Source organism: Melanerpes formicivorus, unplaced genomic scaffold (assembly GCF_026170545.1).
Source record: "Melanerpes formicivorus ecotype bairdi unplaced genomic scaffold, bMelFor1.0.p_v2 SCAF_72, whole genome shotgun sequence".
In the NCBI taxonomy this organism is placed as follows: domain Eukaryota; kingdom Metazoa; phylum Chordata; class Aves; order Piciformes; family Picidae; genus Melanerpes; species Melanerpes formicivorus.
The window spans coordinates 855,363-874,608 of record NW_027142424.1 but is presented as its reverse complement, the minus strand read 5'-3'; the positions used below and the strand labels follow the sequence as shown (position 1 = coordinate 874,608).

At 57.7% G+C, this 19,246-nt stretch overlaps 1 protein-coding gene across 1 annotated transcript; it reads left to right on the top strand.

Moving 5' to 3' along the window:
* Window positions 1–38: 38 nt before the first annotated feature.
* MVK (mevalonate kinase) lies at window positions 39–17,913 on the top strand. The gene is made up of 10 exons (XM_068163312.1): window positions 39–167; window positions 254–401; window positions 1,723–1,870; window positions 3,270–3,425; window positions 7,652–7,755; window positions 8,813–8,858; window positions 10,462–10,552; window positions 11,361–11,477; window positions 15,477–15,630; window positions 16,382–17,913. Exons 1-10 carry the CDS (start codon window positions 90–92, stop codon window positions 16,531–16,533), a joined length of 1,194 nt encoding a protein of 397 aa, XP_068019413.1. The 5' UTR covers window positions 39–89; the 3' UTR covers window positions 16,534–17,913.
* Window positions 17,914–19,246: the final 1,333 nt, after the last annotated feature.

The following is a 19,246-nucleotide window of genomic DNA, read 5'->3' as shown; positions in this document are numbered from 1 at the left end:
ACGCTGTCAGTCTGAGCGGCTGCAGTCTGGCCGCCGAGCCGGGGGTGGCAGCGCGGGAGTCCCTGACAGGCTGAGTGCTGCCGGGCGAGATGTGGGAGCGGAGCTTGGTGCTGTCCGCCCCGGGCAAGGCGATCCTCCACGGGGAGCACGCCGTGGTGCACGGCAAGGTAAGGGGCCCGCCGCCTCCCGGGGGTCTGAGGTTCCGGCCTGGCTCCCCTTCTTGTCCCCTGAGGCCTTTTCTCCTCATATGTAGGTGGCTTTGGCCGTGGCGCTAGACCTCAGGACCTTCCTCCGGCTGAGGCCCTGCAGGGAGGGCAAGATCTGTGTCCGTCTGCCCGGTGTCGGACTTGAGAGGAGCTGGGACACCCTTCGGCTCCAGGCTCTGCGCGAGGGGTTTGCAGGCAAGCAAAGCTGGCAGGGAGGAAGCGCTGCGCGGGTGTCTCCTGGGGCTCTTGGTCCTTCTGGACAGCTTCTACCCTGTGTCTGTGCTGGGGAGGCCCCCCACGAGGTGACTGCGCTGGGAGCCCTCAGGGTTATGTCTTTCCCCTTCAGAGTGCTGCTTGGCCTTGCTGTCTGTGGCCATGCTCAGTGTGTGTGTGCCTAACACGGCCCTGCATGCCCTGTGTCTCTTGAGACCTGCCTCACGCTCTGGTACCAAGAGTGGCCCTCACTGTGGCCTTCTGTCTCAGGTTCCCAGGGGCTCGTTCTACTCTGCTGTGGCTCAGGCAGTGTGGTAATCCATGCAGGAGCCAGACAGGGACCACATCTAGGGGTATTACTGCTGGCGGGACAAGGGCTGGGGGGGTCTCCCTGGAGCTGGCCTGAGTTGAGGGCTCTCAGGGAAGGCAGGGATATGAGGCCACCTTTCCTGCCCCTCTCCCTGCCCCTCTCCCTGCCCCTCTCCCTGCCTCTCTCCCTGCCTCTCTCCCTGCCTCTCTCCCTGCCTCTCTCCCTGCCTCTCTCCCTGCCTCTCTCCCTGCCTCTCTCCCTGCCTCTCTCCCTGCCTCTCTCCCTGCCTCTCTCCCTGCCTCTCTCCCTGCCTCTCTCCCTGCCTCTCTCCCTGCCTCTCTCCCTGCCCTTGCTGAGGCTCTGTCCAGCCTGATCTAGTGTGGGGTGTCCCTGCCCATGGCAGGGGGGTTGGAACTAGATGATCCTTGTGGTCCCTTCCAACCCTGACTGATACTATGATACTATGAATTTGTGTAGCATCTAGTGCTAAGCAGAGCCTGCTGGTTGTGCTATTTCTTTGGGGGGCACCTGCCATTAACTCCTGTGATCCTCATGACCACTCTTTGCTTAGTAGAAGGCAGCACAAAGTCTGAGCCAGAGCACTGGCAACCTCTTTCAGCACTGACCAAAAGTCTCTCACCCTGACGCCTGCTCCTGGCTCTTTGGAGTCCAGACTGGTGTAAAGTGCATCAGAATATGTCCTCTTCTTTGATGAAGAGTTTGTGACTTGCCAGGCTTTGCATGGTGGTGGGTGGGTGCCCTGGGAAGTGGTGCTGGAACAAGCTGCAGGTGGGGAGGGGGAAAACTCTGGGAAACTTGGCTTTTCCCTTGTCGTGAACCCCCAGGCAGGAAGTTTGCAGGGGAAATCTGCCATTGGATCACTCTGTTCCTGCCTGCTGTGAGAGGAGATGTTGTTCTTGGAAATCCTTCTTCTGAGCTTCCCAGTTCCCTGGTTTCCAAGGCTTTTAACTTCTCCCCTGCTTGCTTCCATAGCTGACCTCGATGGCTCTAAGCCCCCCAGTGCAGAGCAGCTGGAGACACTGAGAGAGTTTGCTGGAATTGCTGCCAGAGCCTCAGCTCCTGAGAGCCTTGCTACTCTTGCCTTTCTTTATATGTACCTGGCTATCTCAGCTAAGCATGGGTAAGGCTCCCTTCCTGCCTCAGAGTAAACCTCCTGTCTTGACTTTTGTTCACCCATTGCTCCACATGAAGAAACCCAATCTGTGAGGCAAGGCAAGAAATCACCAAGAACCTTGCTTCATTTCAGTTCTGAGCACCTTGGGGGATGCTGTTTGGTGGGGGAGGGGGTCCCAAGCAGGGGGCTGGGAATAATATGCTGCTGTTTAGACTCTGAGGTGCTTAAATCAGAGCAGTTCATCATCAGAAGCAGAGACAGACAGCCTTGCCTCCAGCAGGCAGCTGAGTTTGGCCTGGTTAGGTTAGAAAGACTGCTACAGAAGCACACCATGCTCCTTAGCTGAGCTCAGTCTGGTCCCTCTTCTGGGCTGGGCAGTCCTACAGATGTGAGGACTTGGGATGACCACAGCTCAGGGCTGTCCCAGCTTCTGAGCTTGACCACCACTGTTGATACCACCAGTGGAGGTTACTGGACAAAGGGGCTCAGGTCAGCACCATTGTTCTTGTGAAGCTGTTCTACCACACAGCAAGTGACAGGAGGAGAGGAAATGGCCTCAAGTTGCCCCATGGAAGGCTTAGGTTGGACATGAGGAACAATTTCTGCTCTAAAAGGGTTGTCAAGGCCTGGCCCAGGCTGCCCAGGGCAGTGGTGGAGTCCCCATCCCTGGAGGGGTTTCAGAGCTGTGGAGATGTGGTGCTGAGGGCCCTGGTTTAGTGGTGGCCTGGCAGTGCTGGGTTAAGGGTTGGACTGGATGACTTGAAAGGTCTTTTCCAGGCTAAACAATTGTGTGTTTCTCTTTTAACCCAAGTCAGAACCTGCCCTCAATGTTCCTCACAGAGGAGTCAGAGGTTAAAGGGTTGTGCTGTGCTGCTGCAGCCTGTTTGGCTTGACAGTCTCCAAGCTGCTTGGTGACAGCAGTGGGGCTGTCATCAGCCTGCTCTGAAACCATCAGTTCAGAGCTCCTGTCACTCAGCAGCCTGTGAAAGCTCCTGGGTTTGATGCTGGGGGCTGAAACCCAACCCAGGGGCAGGTCAGTGGGGGAAAGGGGCACCTGTGCCTGTTCAGTCTTCCCCACTGGCTGTAACCCTGCATTTATTGGGGGGGGGACATTTATGCTTCACTTAGAAGGGTCTCTTTGTGGAGCTGCTGAAGCATTCAGTTCCTGAGTGCCCCTGCCAGCAGCTTGCCAAGCTGTGCTAATCACAAATCCAATTCAGCAGGGCTTTGTTCTGCCACAGTGGCTTTGGTGGGGCCACACAGCTGCAGGGACCCAACCCTGCTGAGCCCCAGGTGAGGGTGGTGCCTGTGCTGATGGTGCCAGTTTCCAACCTGCCATCCATCCTGACTGGCATCCTGATGGAATTCTTCTGCTGTTCTCACATCCTCTCTGTTTCTCTTTCAGAGATGTTCCAAACCTGGACCTAGTGGTGTGGTCCCAGCTGCCCACTGGAGCAGGGCTGGGTTCCAGTGCTGCCTATGCTGTCTGCCTGGCTGCAGCCCTGCTGACAGCCTGTGGAGCCATCTCCTGCCCTCTGAAGGAGGGAGAGTCCACAGCCAGGTAACTCACTGCATCAGGGAGGCCTCCCTCCATGGCTCCCCATGGCCCAGCTTTGCTTTTACCTGCACAGATTGTGGCACTGGCCCCTCTCTTGGTCTCTCTGGCCAACTCATAGGCTGTGGCACCCTGAGCCCAGCTCCTTTCCCTTCTGCCCCTGCCCTGGGCTGTGGCTGCAGTGGTGGTGCCCTGAGCCCTGCTCCTTTCCCTCTGTCCCTGCCCTGGGCTGTGGCTGCAGTGGTGGTGCCCTGAGCCCTGCTCCTTTCCCTCTGTCCCTGCCCTGGGCTGTGGCTGCAGTGGTGGCACCCTGAGCCCTGCTCCTTTCCCTTCTGTCCCTGCCCTGGGCTGTGGCTGCAGTGGTGGCACCCTGAGCCCTGCTCCTTTCACTCTGTCCCTGCCCTGGGCTGTGGCTGCAGTGGTGGCACCCTGAGCCCTGCTCCTTTCCCTCTGTCCCTGCCCTGGGCTGAGGCTGCAGTGGTGGCACCCTGAGCCCTGCTCCTTTCCCTTCTGCCCCTGCCCTGGGCTGTGGCTGCAGTGGTGGTGCCCTGAGCCCTGCTGCTTTCCTGTCCTCTCTTGTCCCTGCCTTGTGCTCCCAGCAGCAGAGAGCTGCCCTGTTGCAGGGCCCTGACCTCTAAATCATTTCTTTACAGTTTTCCTCTCTTGATCCAAGCAGCAGGCTCTGGGTAAACCTTGCCCCACTTCCCTTGGCCAGTGTAAGACCTGGGCTGGAGCAGACCTCATTCTGCTCAGTGATGTTTTGCACTTTCCAGCTCAGGCTCCTTTAAATCCCTGCACTCTCTGAAGTGAAAGGCTTAACCCCCCCAAAGAAGAGCTTTATGGAGTCAGTTGTGTGTGTGTTTGGTTTAGACCCTCTGATCCCTCTCTAGCCCTGAGCATCTTCCAGGTTTTGCTTTTGACTCCTCAAGGTTTGGATCCTTTCTGGTTTGGGTTTTTTTTCCCCCCCTGGGTGTTTTCACATGGATTTCTCCCCCCTCCTTTGCTACATTTCCTCCTGATCTCCTGCCCAGATTTCCCCTTTATCAGTGGCTGATGAAAGAGGATGTCTTTCCTTCTGCCCTTGGAGCTGAGCTGGGAGTCTGAGGGGGCTCTGTGTAGGGACTCCTCTGGCAGCTGGAGCAGCAGAAGCCTCCATTGTGCGCTCCGGGGCCAGGTGCAACTTTTCATCAGTGGATCCTTTTTTTTAGGGGGGAGGTTAGGGGCTGAAAGTGAGACAGCATGAGGGGGTGGGAGACCTAGAAACACAATCCTAGAGCAGAGCAGCTTATCCTTGGCTCTGCAGCCGATCTCCCCACGTAACCACGGGGCGAAACGGAAGAGCGCTGGGCACTTGATTCTATATTTAAGGACTCTTTCATGCTCTGGTTTGTGAGGAAAGGTGCTGAGGGGGCTGGAACATCTCTGTGAGGAGGAGGTGGTGGTCCAGTCGTGAGGTCGGTGGTGACAGGTTGGACTTGGTGATCTTTGAGGTCTCTTCCAACCTTGGGGATCCTGTGAAAGGCTGAGGGAATTGGGGCTTTGGGGTCCAGAGAGAGGAGCCTCAGGGGGGATCTGAGCAATACTTCAAGGAAGGATGGCACCAGGCTTTCTTCAGTGGTGCCCAGGGCCAGGACAAGGGTTAGGAGACACAAACTGGGACATAAGAAGTTCCATCTAAAGCTGAGGAGGAACTCCTTGAATTGAAGGGTGAGGGAGCCCTGGAGCAGGCTGCCCAGAGAGGGGGTGGAGACTCCATCACTGGAGACATTCCCAACCCCCCCCAGACATGTTCCTGAGTGACCTTCTCTAGGTGAACCTGCTTTGGCAGAGGGGTTGGACTGGAAGATCTCCAGAGGTGCCTTCCACCCCCTACCATTCTGAGCCCCATAGCCTGGAAGCCTGCTGGCTGTGTGCTTCTGCTGCCCCAAGCAGCAGCTCTGATCCCTGCAGAGGCTGGGACGGATACCATGGTGCATTAGGCTGCTGGAATGGTAGCTTGGCACACATGCTGTGTGTCTGGGCTGCAGGGCAGGCAGTGCTGCCTACCAGGGGAGGCTCAGAGGTGGGCATTGGGGTGCCTGTGTGAGTTGAAGTGTGTCACAGCAGGGTGCAAGGGGGCTAGGTCTCTCCCCACCTGTATTGAGCTTCCTTTGGGGTACCAGGGTTTGAGGTGCTGGAGAAGAGCAGCCTGAGAGGGGATCTGCTTAATGCTCTGCAAGAGCTAAAGGAGCTGTGGAGAGCAGGAGGCTGGGGCCAGACTCTTCTCAGTGGTGCCCAGGAACAGGACAAGGGGCAGGGAGCACAAACTGGAGCCCAGGAGGTTCCATCTGACCAGGAGGAGAAACTTCTTTGGTGTGAGGGTGCTGGAGGCCTGTTGCAGGCTGCTCAGAGAGATTGTTGGAGTCTCATTTTCTGGAGAGCTTCCAAACCCCCCCTCTGGCCATTGTGCTCCTGGGCAAGCTGCTGTGGGTGCCCCTGCTTGAGCTGGGGCTGTGGGTGCCTCTGCTTGAGCTGGGGCTGTGGGTGCCTCTGCTTGAGCTGGGGCTGTGGGTGCCTCTGCTTGAGCTGGGGCTGTGGGTGCCTCTGCTTGAGCTGGGGCTGTGGGTGCCTCTGCTTGAGCTGGGGCTGTGGGTGCCCCTGCTTGAGCTGGGGCTGTGGGCTTGATCTCCAGAGGTCTCTTCCAACCCCAACCCCACGCTGGGGTTTTGTGTGATGCTCCATGCTGAGGGACTGAGTTTGAACTCTGGTGAGTTGTGGGGGTGCCTGCCTTGCAGGCCTGGAGCCAGTGGGGTGTTGAGAGGGATGCTGAGGGGAGGCATCAGCGTGGTGGAAGTGCAGTGAAGTGGCAGCCAGCAATTGCTTTGTCACCGGCAGCTCGGCGCTGGCTTTTTGTGTGGCTGCAGCCCGTTAATTAGCGCGTTCGCTCAGGGGCCTTGATCCTTGCCGAGCCTGACCCAGCACCAAACGCTTCCTGCCAGCATTTCAACTCTTCCAGGCACTCCCCCGGTTTGTGTGGCTGCTTTTTTCAGCCAGCAGCAAGCCCCAGTTTTGTGTTTTTAGCACAACACCTTCTGGAGCTGCGTTTGCTTCCCGTCTGTGCTTTCTGAGTGCCAGCACCCAGTGCTGCTCAGAGTGCTAATCCCTTCACACACAAAGAGGAGGAATCAAAGCCTTTGGCAGATAGTAAACCAATTCTAACTACACCTTTTGACCCAGTTTGGCAGGCTCCTGTGGCTGCAACGTGTGAAATGCAGCTTTTTACTAGGCCCTTCTCACGTCCTGCCTGCCATAAACGCGCTCAGCTGCCTGCTGCTGGGCAGGGTCTTGGGTCAGGAGGTGTGGAAACAGGCCAGTGTGGAGGAGGTGGGGATGGGTCTGGACTTGTGCTCAGGTCAGTTTGATCTTCACTGGGCCAGGGCTGGCTCTTTCAACCTTAGGAATACTGAATCTGCCTGCAGTGGGAGCGCTGGGCAGTGGCTGTGCCCCGTGGTGCCCTGGAGCAGAGCCAGTTCCCCTGGTGGGGCTGGCTGTGTTTCTGCAGCCTGCCTGGCAGAGCAGTGCTGGCTGCTGTAAATGGTGATACCTGCTCTCCACTGAAGGGATTTGTGGTGCTGGGGCTGCCCACAGCAGCTGGTAGCCTTGTGTAGGTCCTGCCGTATTTCTCTGCTTAGCACTGGGTTTGGTTTCGGGTCCCTCACCCCAAGAACAACATTGAGGGGCTCCAGAGCAGGGTAACAAAGCTGGTCTGGAGAAACAGGGCTGCTGAGGAGCAGCTGAGGGAACTGGGGTTGTTCAGCCTGGAGGAAAGGAGGCTGAAGGGGAGACCTTTTGGCTCTCTGCAGCTCCCTGCAGGGAGGTTGGAGTGAGGTGGGGGTTGGGCTCTTCTCCCAAGACAGGACAAGAGGAAACAGCTTCCAAGTTTACCCAGGGAAGGTTTAGGTTGGGCATGATTGAACAACTTCTTCCTCAAAAGGGTTGTCAAGGCCAGGCTTCCCAGGGCAGTAGGGGAATCCCTGTCCCTGAGAGGGGGTCTCAAAGCCCTGGAGCTGTGGTGCTGAGGGCCATGGTTTAGTGGTGGCCTGGCAGTGCTGGGTTAAGGCTTGGCCTGGAAGGTCTTTTCCAACCTGAACAGCTCTCCAATACTGTGATCCTCTGTGACCTGTGGTGCTTCTCACTGTTGCTCCACACCTGCTGGTTTCTGTTGTGTGCTGGAGCATTTTCTTGCCTTTCAGGTGGACAGAAGAAGAGCTGACTCTGATCAACACCTGGGCCTTCCAGGGGGAGCGAGTGATCCACGGCACCCCCTCGGGCGTGGACAACGCCGTGGCTACCTGGGGTAGGTCTGTGTGCTGCTCCCTGCCGCTGAGCAGGGGCTGGCAGGGCAGCAGCCACCTCTCCCTCCTCCACTGCAGAGCGTGCCTCAGCTGTGGGAAGGGCTGGAGCAGATGCCACAAGTTGCATTTCTGCCAGCACCAAGGTTGGGGCTGGGATGGCTGCGGGGCCAAGCCTGGAGCAGGTTGCTGAAGCGCAGCAGAAGCTCCCAAATTCAGGTCCCCTGAGCAGAAGGAATCCATCCCTGTCTTGTTTTGTCCCATCTGGAAGCTGGGACTGGAGCCAGCTGGGGACTTGCTGCAGTAACACTCGAGCTCAGTGTCCCCCCCAAGGCAGGTGCCATGGGGAGGGCACAGACCCTGCTGCACAGAGCTGATGGTTTAAAGACCCGGGCGTGAACAAAGAGACCTAATCCTGTCCCACGCAGCGAATGCAGTCGGACAGCTGTCATTTAGCTTCAATTAACAGAGACTTCCAAGTGCTTTGGAAGTGTCCTTGGGGACTTTTAATAATCTTTCTAATGAGACCTAATCACAGTGGCTCTCTGAAAGTGGGAGCCAAGTGAGGCATTCCTCCTGGACAATGACATTCCACACCAGAGGCCGGGCTGCCGACAGGAGCGCGCCCGGCCAGGCCGGCCTGAAACCTGCCTGCTTTGCCTTTGCCCCAGGCAATTGCTGCTGCCTCCTTCTTTCTTCTTAGAGATATATATTCTTTCCCCCCCCTTCAGTGAAGATTTAATGCTGCCCAAACTCTTCCTTTGCCTTTTAGAAAGCCAAATATTTCATGTGCTGTTGGAGGAGAGGAGGAGAGCGAAAGGGAAAGGCAGCAGGTTAACGACGTCCGGCCAGAGCCTCTCATTAAGTCAGCTGGGCTAGGCAGATTCATGCTGTCTGAGAACATGGCTCATTTAGCTGGTGTTTCTTTGCAATTACTGTCATATGCTCTGGGTGAGGTTCTGAAGATGAAAGACCTTCTGTCTCTTGTGCTGGGTTTTCTCTCTCTCTCTCTCTCTCTCTGCTGGCTGTTGCCGCCGAGACAATGCTTGTGTTTTACTTTAGGTGGAGCCCTGCGATACCAGTCAGGCAAAATCATCCCCTTAAAGAGGTGAGGCTGCAGGGTGAAAACACTGGGCAGAAGGGGGGAGAGGCTGGGGGGGAGTGGAAGTTAGCTGCACCTCGAATGTTGGGTTCAGTTGGGGGCTGGGTTCAGGATGCTGAGGGGCTGGGGCGGCTCCAGAGGAGGGCAACGAAGCTGGGGAAGGGGCTGGGGAGGAGGGCTGGGGAGGAGCAGCTGAGGGTGTTTAGCCTGGAGGAGAGGAGGCTGAGGAGGGTGTTTAGCCTGGAGGAGAGGAGGCTGAGGAGGGTGTTTAGCCTGGAGGAGAGGAGGCTGAGGAGGGTGTTTAGCCTGGAGGAGAGGAGGCTGAGGAGGGTGTTTAGCCTGGAGGAGAGGAGGCTGAGGAGGGTGTTTAGCCTGGAGGAGAGGAGGCTGAGGAGGGTGTTTAGCCTGGAGGAGAGGAGGCTGAGGAGGGTGTTTAGCCTGGAGGAGAGGAGGCTGAGGAGGGTGTTTAGCCTGGAGGAGAGGAGGCTGAGCAGGCTCTCTACAGCTCCCTGAAAGGAGCTTGCAGTGAGGTGGGGGTTGGTCTCTTCTCCCTAGCATCAGATGATAGGAGAGGAAATGGCCTGAAACTGTGCCAGGGGAGGGTGAGGTTGGAGAGGAGGGAAAAGTTCTTTGCTGCAGGGATTGGCACAGGCTGCCCAGGGAGGTGGTGGAGTCCCCACCCCTGGAGATGCTCAAGAAACCTGTGGCCATGGCACTTGGGGGCCATGCTTTGATGGCCATGGTGGTTGGGTTGGGTTGAGGGTTGGATTCAGTGATCTTAGAGGTCTCTTCCAGCCCACATGATCCTTTGACTGAATCACAGAGGCTTTGGGTGGCTGCAGGGGGTGGGAGATGGGTGGATGGCAGATCCCTGGCAGCATGGCAGAGGGCTTTGTAGCCAGAGCTATGCCATGGGTGTGGGTAGCTTGAGTGTTGCCTTGGTTTGGGGTGGAGGGGGGGGAATAATGCACTGCTTGGTCATTATCTGACAGGAGCTGAAGGCCTTGCAGAGGATCAATATTAATTTCATGGCATTATGGGCAGCAGGAGCAGATCTGCTCCTGGCAGCAAATGACACTGCAGGGAAAAGGGTGGGAGGGGAGGGTGAAGGGGGGGAATCCTCTTGCTTCACCTGGTGGTGGGAAGGACTGGGGGTGGGAAAAAATGAAGGGCAAACCAAAAAACCAAGCTGGGGGAGACCAATCCAAGGCATGCCTGGTCCCTCCTGCCACTGAAGTCTGGTCTGACTCCATTAAAGCCTTTCCCAGTGCATGAAATTGCTCTATTAGCAGTTAATGGCAACTGGCTGGGCCTGCAGAGAGTGTTTCAAAGGGGAGAATTTGCTTCAAACCCATGGATTCCAGTAAATATCTTGCAGGCCTATTTATAGCCCTGCTCCAGTTGTTCCTGGGAGCCAAGAGGAGCAAGGCTGAACCCAGCCAGCACTTTAGCACCTGCTTAACTGTCTTGAGGCTAAGAGGACTCCTTTATCTTGAGTGTCTGGCTCTCCAATGGGCCTTTTGAGGCAGGAGGGACTGTGGCTGGGCCTTGGGAGCTGCAGGAGGGCTGTGAAGACAAAGGACAAGGAGGTGTCTCTTGTTGCTTCCAGGGTGCCAATGCTGAGGATCTTGCTGACCAACACAAGAGTCCCTCGAAGCACCAAGGTGCTGGTGGCTGGTGTCAAGGAGAAGCTCCTGAAGGTGCAGTGCCTGTGTGTTCTCACAAGGGTGGAGCCTGCCCAGGGAGGTTGTGAAAGTGTTCAAAGCCAGCTTGGACTAGTCCTGGAGCAACCTGGTTGAGTGGGAGGAGTCCCTGCCCATGGCAAGGGGTTGGAATGAAATGATCTTTGAGGCCACTTCCAACTCAAACCAGTCTATGAATCTGTGTGTGTGCTGCTCTGGGGTGGGGAGCTGACCCTCACAAGCTCAGCTCTGCTTGTGTGGCACTGCAGGTCTCATGGGAGGTGCCTCCTGTGGTCAGTGTTCCTAGCTGGGGCTGCTCTGGGTGGGGAGCTGACCCTCACAAGCTCAGCTCTGCTTGTGTGGCATTGCAGGTCTCTTGGGAGGTGCCTCCTGTGGTCAGTGTTCCTACCTGCTGCTAGCTGGGGCTGCTCTGGGGTGGGGAGCTGACCCTCACAAGCTCAGCTCTGCTTGTGTAGCACTGCAGGTCTCTTGGGAGGTGCCTCCTGTGGTCAGTGTTCCTACCTGCTGCTAGCTAAGGCCCAGCTGCCCTGGGGATAGGGGTTCAGCTCAGCTCAACTCCTTTCCTGCAGCACTTGCCACAGGGCTCAGCAGTGTGCAGCCAGGGCAGGAGGAGTTCCTTCCTCTGGGCTCTTCTCCTCCGCTTTCTGGCCCCAGGGAGCAACTCGCTGCCCTCTGCAGTGGGTTTGGCTGTGAGGGAGCAGCCCCAGATGGGGGGTTGGGGAGGGGGGGTTGGGGATGGTGAGCTGAAAGAGACTGGGACCAGTTTCCCCAGTAGCAAGCAGCCTGCTGCCATCTTTCCCCTCAGTTCCCTGCCATCATGCAGCCAGTGCTGGACTCCATCGATGCCATTTCTCAGGAGTGCCAAAGCCTGCTGGAGACGATGCCTGCAAATCCATCCCCAGAGGATTACTCTCTGCTGGAGGTGAGGGGCTTGTTCATCAGTACTTTTAGATCCTGTAGGACATCAAAATGTCACTTAAAGGACATTAAGGCCTGAGGGAGTAGGAAAACCCAAAAGAACCCCAGCCCCCAGGAAATGTTCTGTTCTGAGTGCAGCCACAGTCTGTGTGTGCTGCTTCCAGTGCCCTTCCTGGAGCCAAGGGGCAGACTCATGGGTTTGTTTGGCTTGGGAAAGCTCCCTTAAGAGCTACTCACTGCCCTCAGGCCACCATGGCCATCAAACCCTGTCCCCAAGGGCCATGGCCACAGGTTTCTTGAACAGCTCCAGGGCTGGGGACTCCACCACCTCCCTGGGCAGCCTGTGCCCATCCCTGACCACTCTTGCAGCAAAGAAATTGTTCCTCCTCTCCAATCTAACCCTCCCCTGGCACAAGTTCAGGCCATTTCCTCTCATCCTATCACCTCATACAAGGGAGAAGGGACCAACCCCCACCTCACTGCACCCTCCTTGCAGGGAGCTGTAGAGAGCAAGGAGGTCTCCCCTCAGCCCCTTCCAGGCTGACCAACCTCAGCTGCTCCTCCCCAGCCCTGTTTCTCCAGGCCCTTCCCCAGCTTTATTGCCACACAGAAGATGCTGATGGGCACCAGAGTGGTGCCCAGGGAGGGAGGGAGTGGCCCTGGTGCTTTGGGGACCTGTGGCTCTGGTGGTTTTGTTTCCCTTTGCTGTGGGACGTGGAGCGAGATCAGGCCAAGGCGCTGCACTGAGGGCCAGCCACGCTGCTGCTGGCAGCCACTGGCTGGGAACCAGCTGCTTTGTCACTGCCAAGGCTGGAGGGAAGAGCAGGGAGCCCAGCAGGCACTGGTTTGTGATGGCCTGGTTAGGAGCCAGCTCCCATTGCTCTGCACTCATTCTGGCTCCAGAGGCTAGCAGACAGAGTCGTGCCCAGAGCTGACCTGACGTTGATGCATGAGGTGCATGCAAAGAGCTGTGTTTGTCTTGGCTGTGGTGGAAGCAGGAGAGGCTGCTGGGGTGTGGGGGGAGCATGCTTCCAAGTGGAGGAAGCTGGTGTTTTTGCAGTGCTGAGGTAGCTGGAATACCAATTGATGCAACCATGGAGTGAGGATGTGTGGCAGCTTCCCAGCTGAGGCCAACCTGGCCCGGCCCTGGGTGCCAGGTGGCTTGGGCAGTCACCAGCCGCTTGGTAGCAGTGATGCAGTTCCTTGCTGGCACCTGACTCCCACCCCTCAGGCCTCCCTAAGGACCTCTGCCTGTCCTTGCTCTTGCTGGCATGCTGTCACCTCCACAGCCATGAGCATGCTCCAGGAGTGCAGGAGAGGGCTCTGGGCTGGGACAGAGCTGCTGGCCCAGCTGGGTGGTATCATAGTATCACAGTATCAGGCAGGGCTGGAAGGGACCACAAGGATCAGCTGGTTCCAACCCCCCTGCCATGGGCAGGGACACCCCACACTAGAGCAGCCTGGCCAGAGCCTCATCCAGCCTGGGCTTAAACACCTCCAGGGATGGGGCCTCAGCCACCTCCCTGGACAACCCATTCCAGGCCTTCACCACTCTCATGGGGAAGAACTTCCTCCTCACCTCCAGCCTGAAGCTCCCCACCTCCAGCTTCATTCCATTCCCCCTAGTCCTAGCACTCCCTGACATCCTGGTGGGGCTGCTCTTAGCAGGGGGCTGCTGCAGCTTCTGGGAGCTGCTGCAGCTTCTCGTCTTCACTTCAGGCTGCATGGGAATGAGCTGCTGCTGGCACTGCAGCAAGGAAGGGAGAATCTCCCATGGGATTTACAGCAAAGCCCTTCTGCCCCCTTCACACCAGGAGGGGGGGGGGGTGTTTCACTACCTATCAGGCTGGGATCCACCCTCACAAGGGCTGAACTGGCTTTGTCTGAGGGAGATGTGGAGTCATTGACATCTCCTCTCCACTTCAGTGCTTTGTTGCTCAGGCTGCTGGGGAAGAGGAGAGGAGGGTTAATTTGAGGGGTGCTTTGAGGCCCTCCCAGGAAAGGTGCCAAAGCAGCCTTGTACACAGAGCCCAGGAAGCAGTGCTGCAGTGAGCAGGTCTCTGCCTTGGATCTGCTCTTGTCTTGTGCTTGAGGAGCCCTGGGAGGCAGAGCTGATGATATGCAGCAGATAGAGAGATATTTATTTGGCTGTTTTCTGAGCTGTGCAGCTCTGGACAGGGTTGTGTCTGAACCATGGAACTAGTCTAGTGTGTCATAAGCTGTCATCAGGCTCCTGGCAGGTTTTGGATCAGGAGATGACAGGTGCCTTGGATCATCCCAGGCAGTGCTGTGCCCTCACTCAGGCATAGCAGGAGGCCTGGAGATGGACGTGTGTCCAAGCCAGCACCGGGCTCGTGATGGATGGGCTCTGCCTGGGGCTGCCACCTTCACCTCCTTCCATTTGTTTGAAGGGGGTGCAGAAATGCTCTGCAGAGGGGCAGAGAGGTCTCTCTGCACTGTCCCCTCCTGAGTGGTGTTGGCAGGAGACCCCTGCAGAGCTGAGGGGTGGTGTGACCCATGCCTGCCAGCTCCCTCCCAGAGAGCTGGGAGCTGCTGGGGGTCACTGCCTGGGAGCTGCTGGGGGTCACTGCCTGGGAGCTGCTGGGGGTCACTGCCTGGGAGCTGCTGGGGTCACTGGCTGGAGCAGGGAGCACAGGAGCCACTCTGGGGCTGGGTCCCTGCTTGTGACACCCTCTGGGACAGCCACCACTCTCTGGGGAGGGCACAGAATCCAGCAGAGGGGAAGTTGGAAGGGAGCTCTGGAGATCACCCAGTCCAACCCCTGCAGCTTGCCCCCCAGGAGCACAATGGCCAGGGGGGGTTGGAAGCTCTGCAGAGAAGGAGACTCCACAACCTCTCTGGGCAGCCTGCTCCAGGCCTCCAGCACCCTCACACTGAAGAACTTTCTCCTCCTGTTCAGATGGAACCTCCTAGGTTCCACATTGTGCCCCCTGCCCTTTGTCCTGTCCCTGAGCACCACTGGGAAGTGTCTGGCCCCAGCCTCCTGCCCCCCACAGGTCCTTTAGCTCTTGCTGAGCACTGATCAGCTCCCCTCTGGGGCTGCTCTTCTCCAGGCTCAACAGCCCCAGGGCTCTCAGCCTTTCCTCCTCACAGAGCTGCTCCAGGCCCCTCAGCACCTTCATAGCCTCCACTGCACTCTCTCCAGTAGCTCCAAGTCTCTCTTGTCCTGGAAAGGCCCAAACTGGACCTTCACTGCCATGGCAGCTTTCTGCAGGACCAGCAGGTTTGAGGCTGGCTGGAGCAGCATGGCACAGCCTCAGCTCCCCAGAGCTGCTCAGCTCTGCTTGCAGGACTCTCCCCAGAGGGAGGACCCTCTCGACCCCACTCCAGCTGGGTGCCAGATTCCCAGCACGGTGCTTGTGAGAGGCCCCTTGGCTGGCAGCCCAGGCCCTGCCCAGCAGGAGGGGGAAGTGCTGCACAAAGCAGACAGTGGGAGGTGGCTCCATGTCATGGCACCTCAGCAGCCAGGAGCTGGCTGTGTCAGAAGGCCTCTGGATGTAGCTCAGCTGGAAGGGCTGCAGAGCAGGGCAGGGTGACAGCCAGGACTGAGGGATGCTGGCTTGGTGCCTTTCCCATAGCCAGCAGCTGGGCTTGCAGTGTCCTGCTCTATGCTGCTGTGACAGGGGAGGGGTGAAGTGGTTGGGAAGCACCAGCAGCTCTGATGTAGCACCTGAAATAAATCCCCCTGGCAGCCTGTGGTCATCAGGGTGTCCTCAGGAGGCCCAGAAGCTGCTGTAGCAGTGGCACTGTGATGGGCAGCAGCACCACAAGGGAGAGAGGAGAAGCTCCAGGCTCAGACTGTGGCCCTGACCTTGCTGCCCTGGGTCTCTGGGCTCTGAGATGTGGTGATGGGTGAACTCCCTGCAGAAATGAGATGGGGAAGCAGGGCAGCTCCTCTGCACTCCCCTGAGGAGGGAGCCTCAGCTGTGAAGAGCCTCTTTGATGAAGTGTGCTCATCTAAGCCCCCTGTGGTTGCTTTCAGGAGCTCTTTGACATCAACCAGCACCACCTGAACGTCATTGGAGTTGGCCACCCCTCCCTGGACAGGCTGTGCCAGGTGACAGCATCCCATGGGCTGCACAGCAAGCTGACAGGGGCTGGTGGGGGTGGCTGTGGCATCACCCTGCTGAGACCAGGTCAGTAACCTGCTGCTCACCCCCAGCATCCTTCCCCTCTTCCAGCAGGATCCATTGTGGGAGCAGAGGGATGCCATGCCTCACCCTCCTATGGCTGTGGTGGGATCACAGAATCCCAGCAGGGTGAGGGCTGGAAGGGACCTCTGGAGATCATCCAGTCCAACCCCCCAGCTATAGCAGGGGCACCCACAGCAGCTTGCCCAGGAGCACAATGGCCAGGGGGGTTTGGAAGCTCTGCAGAGAAGGAGACTCCACAACCTCTCTGGGCAGCCAGCTCCAGGCCTCCAGCACCCTCACAACAAAGAAATTTCTCCTCCTGTTCAGGTGGAACCTCCTGGGTTCCAGTTTGTGCCCACTGCCCTTTGTCCTGTCCCTGGGCACCACTGACAAGAGTCTGGCCCCAGCCTCTAGCCCCCCACGGGTCCTTCAGCTCTTGCTGAGCATTGAGCAAAGCCCCTCTGGGGCTGCTCTTCTCCAGGCTGCTGTTTGACCTTTGGCCACAGCCACCTGTGTCTTGAGCAGAGTTGGCCCCATCCCCTTGCTGGCTGTGAAGCCATGCCAGGGGTGGGAGCCAGTGCCCAGCAGGGCAGAGTGGTGTCACACAGGGCTGGTTCCCTGCTGCAGTGGTGTCACACAGGGCTGGTTTGCTGCCGCATGTCAGACCTTCAGGGCCTGCTCCGGGGGACGCAGCGTGGCCTGCTTCAGTCTCCTTGTGATGTCTAACTGGCTGCTCTTGCCTTCCTCTTGGCAGACACCTCCCTGCTGGCCATGGAAGCAGCCAAGGAAGACTTGTGTGCCTGTGGGTTTGAGTGCTGGGAGACCAACATCGGGGCGCCGGGGGTGACCCTGCACTCCTCCTCCTCTCTGAACGCCAAAGTGCTGCAGGCGCTGGGCGAGAGCTGAGCCGCCGCCGCCTCTGGCACGGCCAAGCTCTTGGCACTGCATCCTTGGAGCCATAGATGTGCCTGTCCCGATGCCTGGAGGATTCTCTCCCGCTCCTCTGCGTGGCTGAGGGTCTCTAGGCACAGGCATGGAGCCAGTTTGGGGCCTGGTGTTAGTGGGAGCGGGGCTGCGGTGAGGGCCTGGGAGCTGCGGTGAGGGCCTGGGAGCCGCTGCTCGCAGCAGGGCTGCTTGCGAGTTTAACCCAGGCTCTCAAAATCCTCTTTGGAATTGACTTCACTGCTGTGCTAATCCCAAGGGGCAGGAGGAGAGGGTCTTGGCTGGATTCCAGCAGGGATAATGACACTTGGCTTGGTTCTCCTGCTTCTGATGCATGTGGTGTCTCTTCCCTTCTCCCCCGGCGTCCCTGGAGGGCAGGCAGCGGAGGCTGGATGTGCCGAGCGCTTTGACATCTTGGGGTGAGAAGCGATCTTGGCAGCTCAGGGCTTGACACTCGGGTCTCCTGGACTTCAGAGGGAACTTTTAAATGCAGCTGTGAATGAGAGAGCTGGATAATTAAAATGAAAGCTCCAGCACAACTTGAGTGACGTGGTCACTGGCTTCCCTCTTTCCCTCTCCGCCCAGCGGGGTCCTGCAGCCTCTGGTCTCTGTCCACGTGCTCAGAGCCTGGCTCAAGCAGCAGCTGCCTCCTGCAAGGAGGTGGATAGAAGGGTAAGGGCAGGGGAGTTTTACTTCTGCTTGTAGTAGCTGTTGTGGGATCTCTCATGCTGCAGCCTTAGAGGAGCACATCCTGGTGGTGGGTGGATTAAATGTGCCATGAGCAGGGTGAGGGGAGAAGGGGTGAAGGTGAGTCAGTGATGGAGCAGGCACAAATTGGGTTGGTTTGAGCTAATTACTTTTAAGTGGGACCTAAAACAATGAGCCCCCCCCACAGGCACCTCCTCAAGAGCTGCTTGTGACTTGCAGTTGGCTAACCATAAGCTCTGAAAGCACTTAAACTTCTTACAGCACCGGAAAGGCCTCTGAAATGTTAATGTTGCCTCCCCCCCAGAAGTGAAGGGAAGTGGCAGGGCAGTGCCTGAAGCCAGAGCATCTCCAAGTGAAACAAAGCCAACTTCTGCTGGCTGTTGCCACTCCCCTACCAGCCAAGGAGGTTTTCTCCTCCCTCTGTTTGTCTTGGGGAGGAGAATTGCTTCAGTCAAAGCTTGACTAATCAATCAGCAGAGGTGGGGGAGCTGCCCTTCCTCATCCAGGGATAAAATCAAGCTCCATGTTGGAGAAGTGGAGCCTGGAGCTAGCCCTCAAATCCTGGCAGCCTGCTGACCAGCCTTAGCTCCCTGCTCAGGTGGGGAAAACTTGTCTCTGGCTTTCAATAAACTGATGGGGGAGTTTTGTGTGCAAAGTGTTCTTTGATAATCAGGCAGGCTACAAAAGGAGGAAAAGCACCTTACACTGCTTCAGGAGAGAGGGGAAGGGGGGGAGTGGAAACAAACCCCACCACAACAACCCAGGTTTCAGATGCTGGCTTCCTTACATGTCTAATTACAATTCCAATTTGCATCCAGGAACAGCTTTACACTAATCACAAGTCAGAAAGGCTGATAAATAATTTAGCATTTCCTAATACAGTGTAATCAATGTGAGGAGCTGGGAGCAGGCTGATGGTGTCTGTGCTCCCAGCACTTAGAGAGGGGGGGGGGTGAAGAACCTTCGTGTCAAAACAAGGGGGCTGGGGCTGAGCCTCCTCAGCTGCCTGCCTTGGGGGGCAGCTCCACAGCCAGGCTCTGAGGCTGGAGGCAAAAAGGTTGGTTTGCTGCTTTAAAGCAGTTGAAGAGGGTGAGGTGAAAGGGTGCAGCCTGGCCAGCAGGTCCAGAGAGGTGGTTCTGCCACTCTGCTCTGGTGAGACCTCACCTGGAGTACTGCGGCCAGCTTTGAAACCCCTTCAAGGAGTGAGGACTCTACCACTGCCCTGGGCAGCCTGGGACAAGCACTGACAACCTTCAAGGGGAAGAAATTGTTCATGATGTCCAACCTAAACCTCCCCTGGGGCAGCTTGAGGCTGTTTCATCTCATCACTTCTTCCCTGGGAGAAGAGACCAGGCCCTGCCTGGCTCCAGCCTCCTTTCAGGGGGTTGTAGAGAGCAGTGGGGTCTCCCCTCAGCCTCCTTTTCTCCAAGCTGACCAAGCCCAGCTCCCTCAGCTGCTCCTCACAAGACCTGTTCTCCAGACCCTTGATCAGCTTTGTTACTCTTCTCTGGACCTGCTTCAAGTCTACCCAGAGCAGGATGCTGCAAGTGTGGACACTTTAGCCTGCAAGCCTTCAGCCTTTCCCTGCTGGCCTCCAGTTTGTGGAGATGCAGAAGTGACACAGAGGCAGATTATGGAGGAGCCCAGCAGCTGGGACGTGTGAATGGTCCATGAGTGGTGAGGTGCAGGTTTGTGGCACACTCCATGGGTGCCAGCTCCCCTTCCTGGGCAGGCTCTGGCCACCTCAGAGGTTTCCTCTAGTTTCTGCTCCCAGCCTGAGTGCTGGTGGGTGAAGTTCTTGGGCTGAGTGAGGGTTTCTTGTCATGGATGGGCAGGAAGGTGACCCTCTGCACTGCCTCTGGCCCAGGGTGCCATGGGCAGGAGGAGCAGGGCTGGGCAGGAGGAGCAGGGCTGGGCAGGATGCCGCTCACCGAAGCCCCGAGGCTGTGCCAGAGCCTGGCTCTGCCTT

Coding starts and splice junctions, on each gene's coding strand:
- MVK (XM_068163312.1), top strand. CDS start 90: ATGTGGGAGCGGAGCTTGGTGCTGTCCGCCCCGGGCAAGGCGATCCTC. Junction 3,426..7,651: donor GAGGGAGAGTCCACAGCCAG/GTAACTCACTGC, acceptor CTTGCCTTTCAG/GTGGACAGAAGAAGAGCTGA. Junction 10,553..11,360: donor TCAAGGAGAAGCTCCTGAAG/GTGCAGTGCCTG, acceptor CTTTCCCCTCAG/TTCCCTGCCATCATGCAGCC.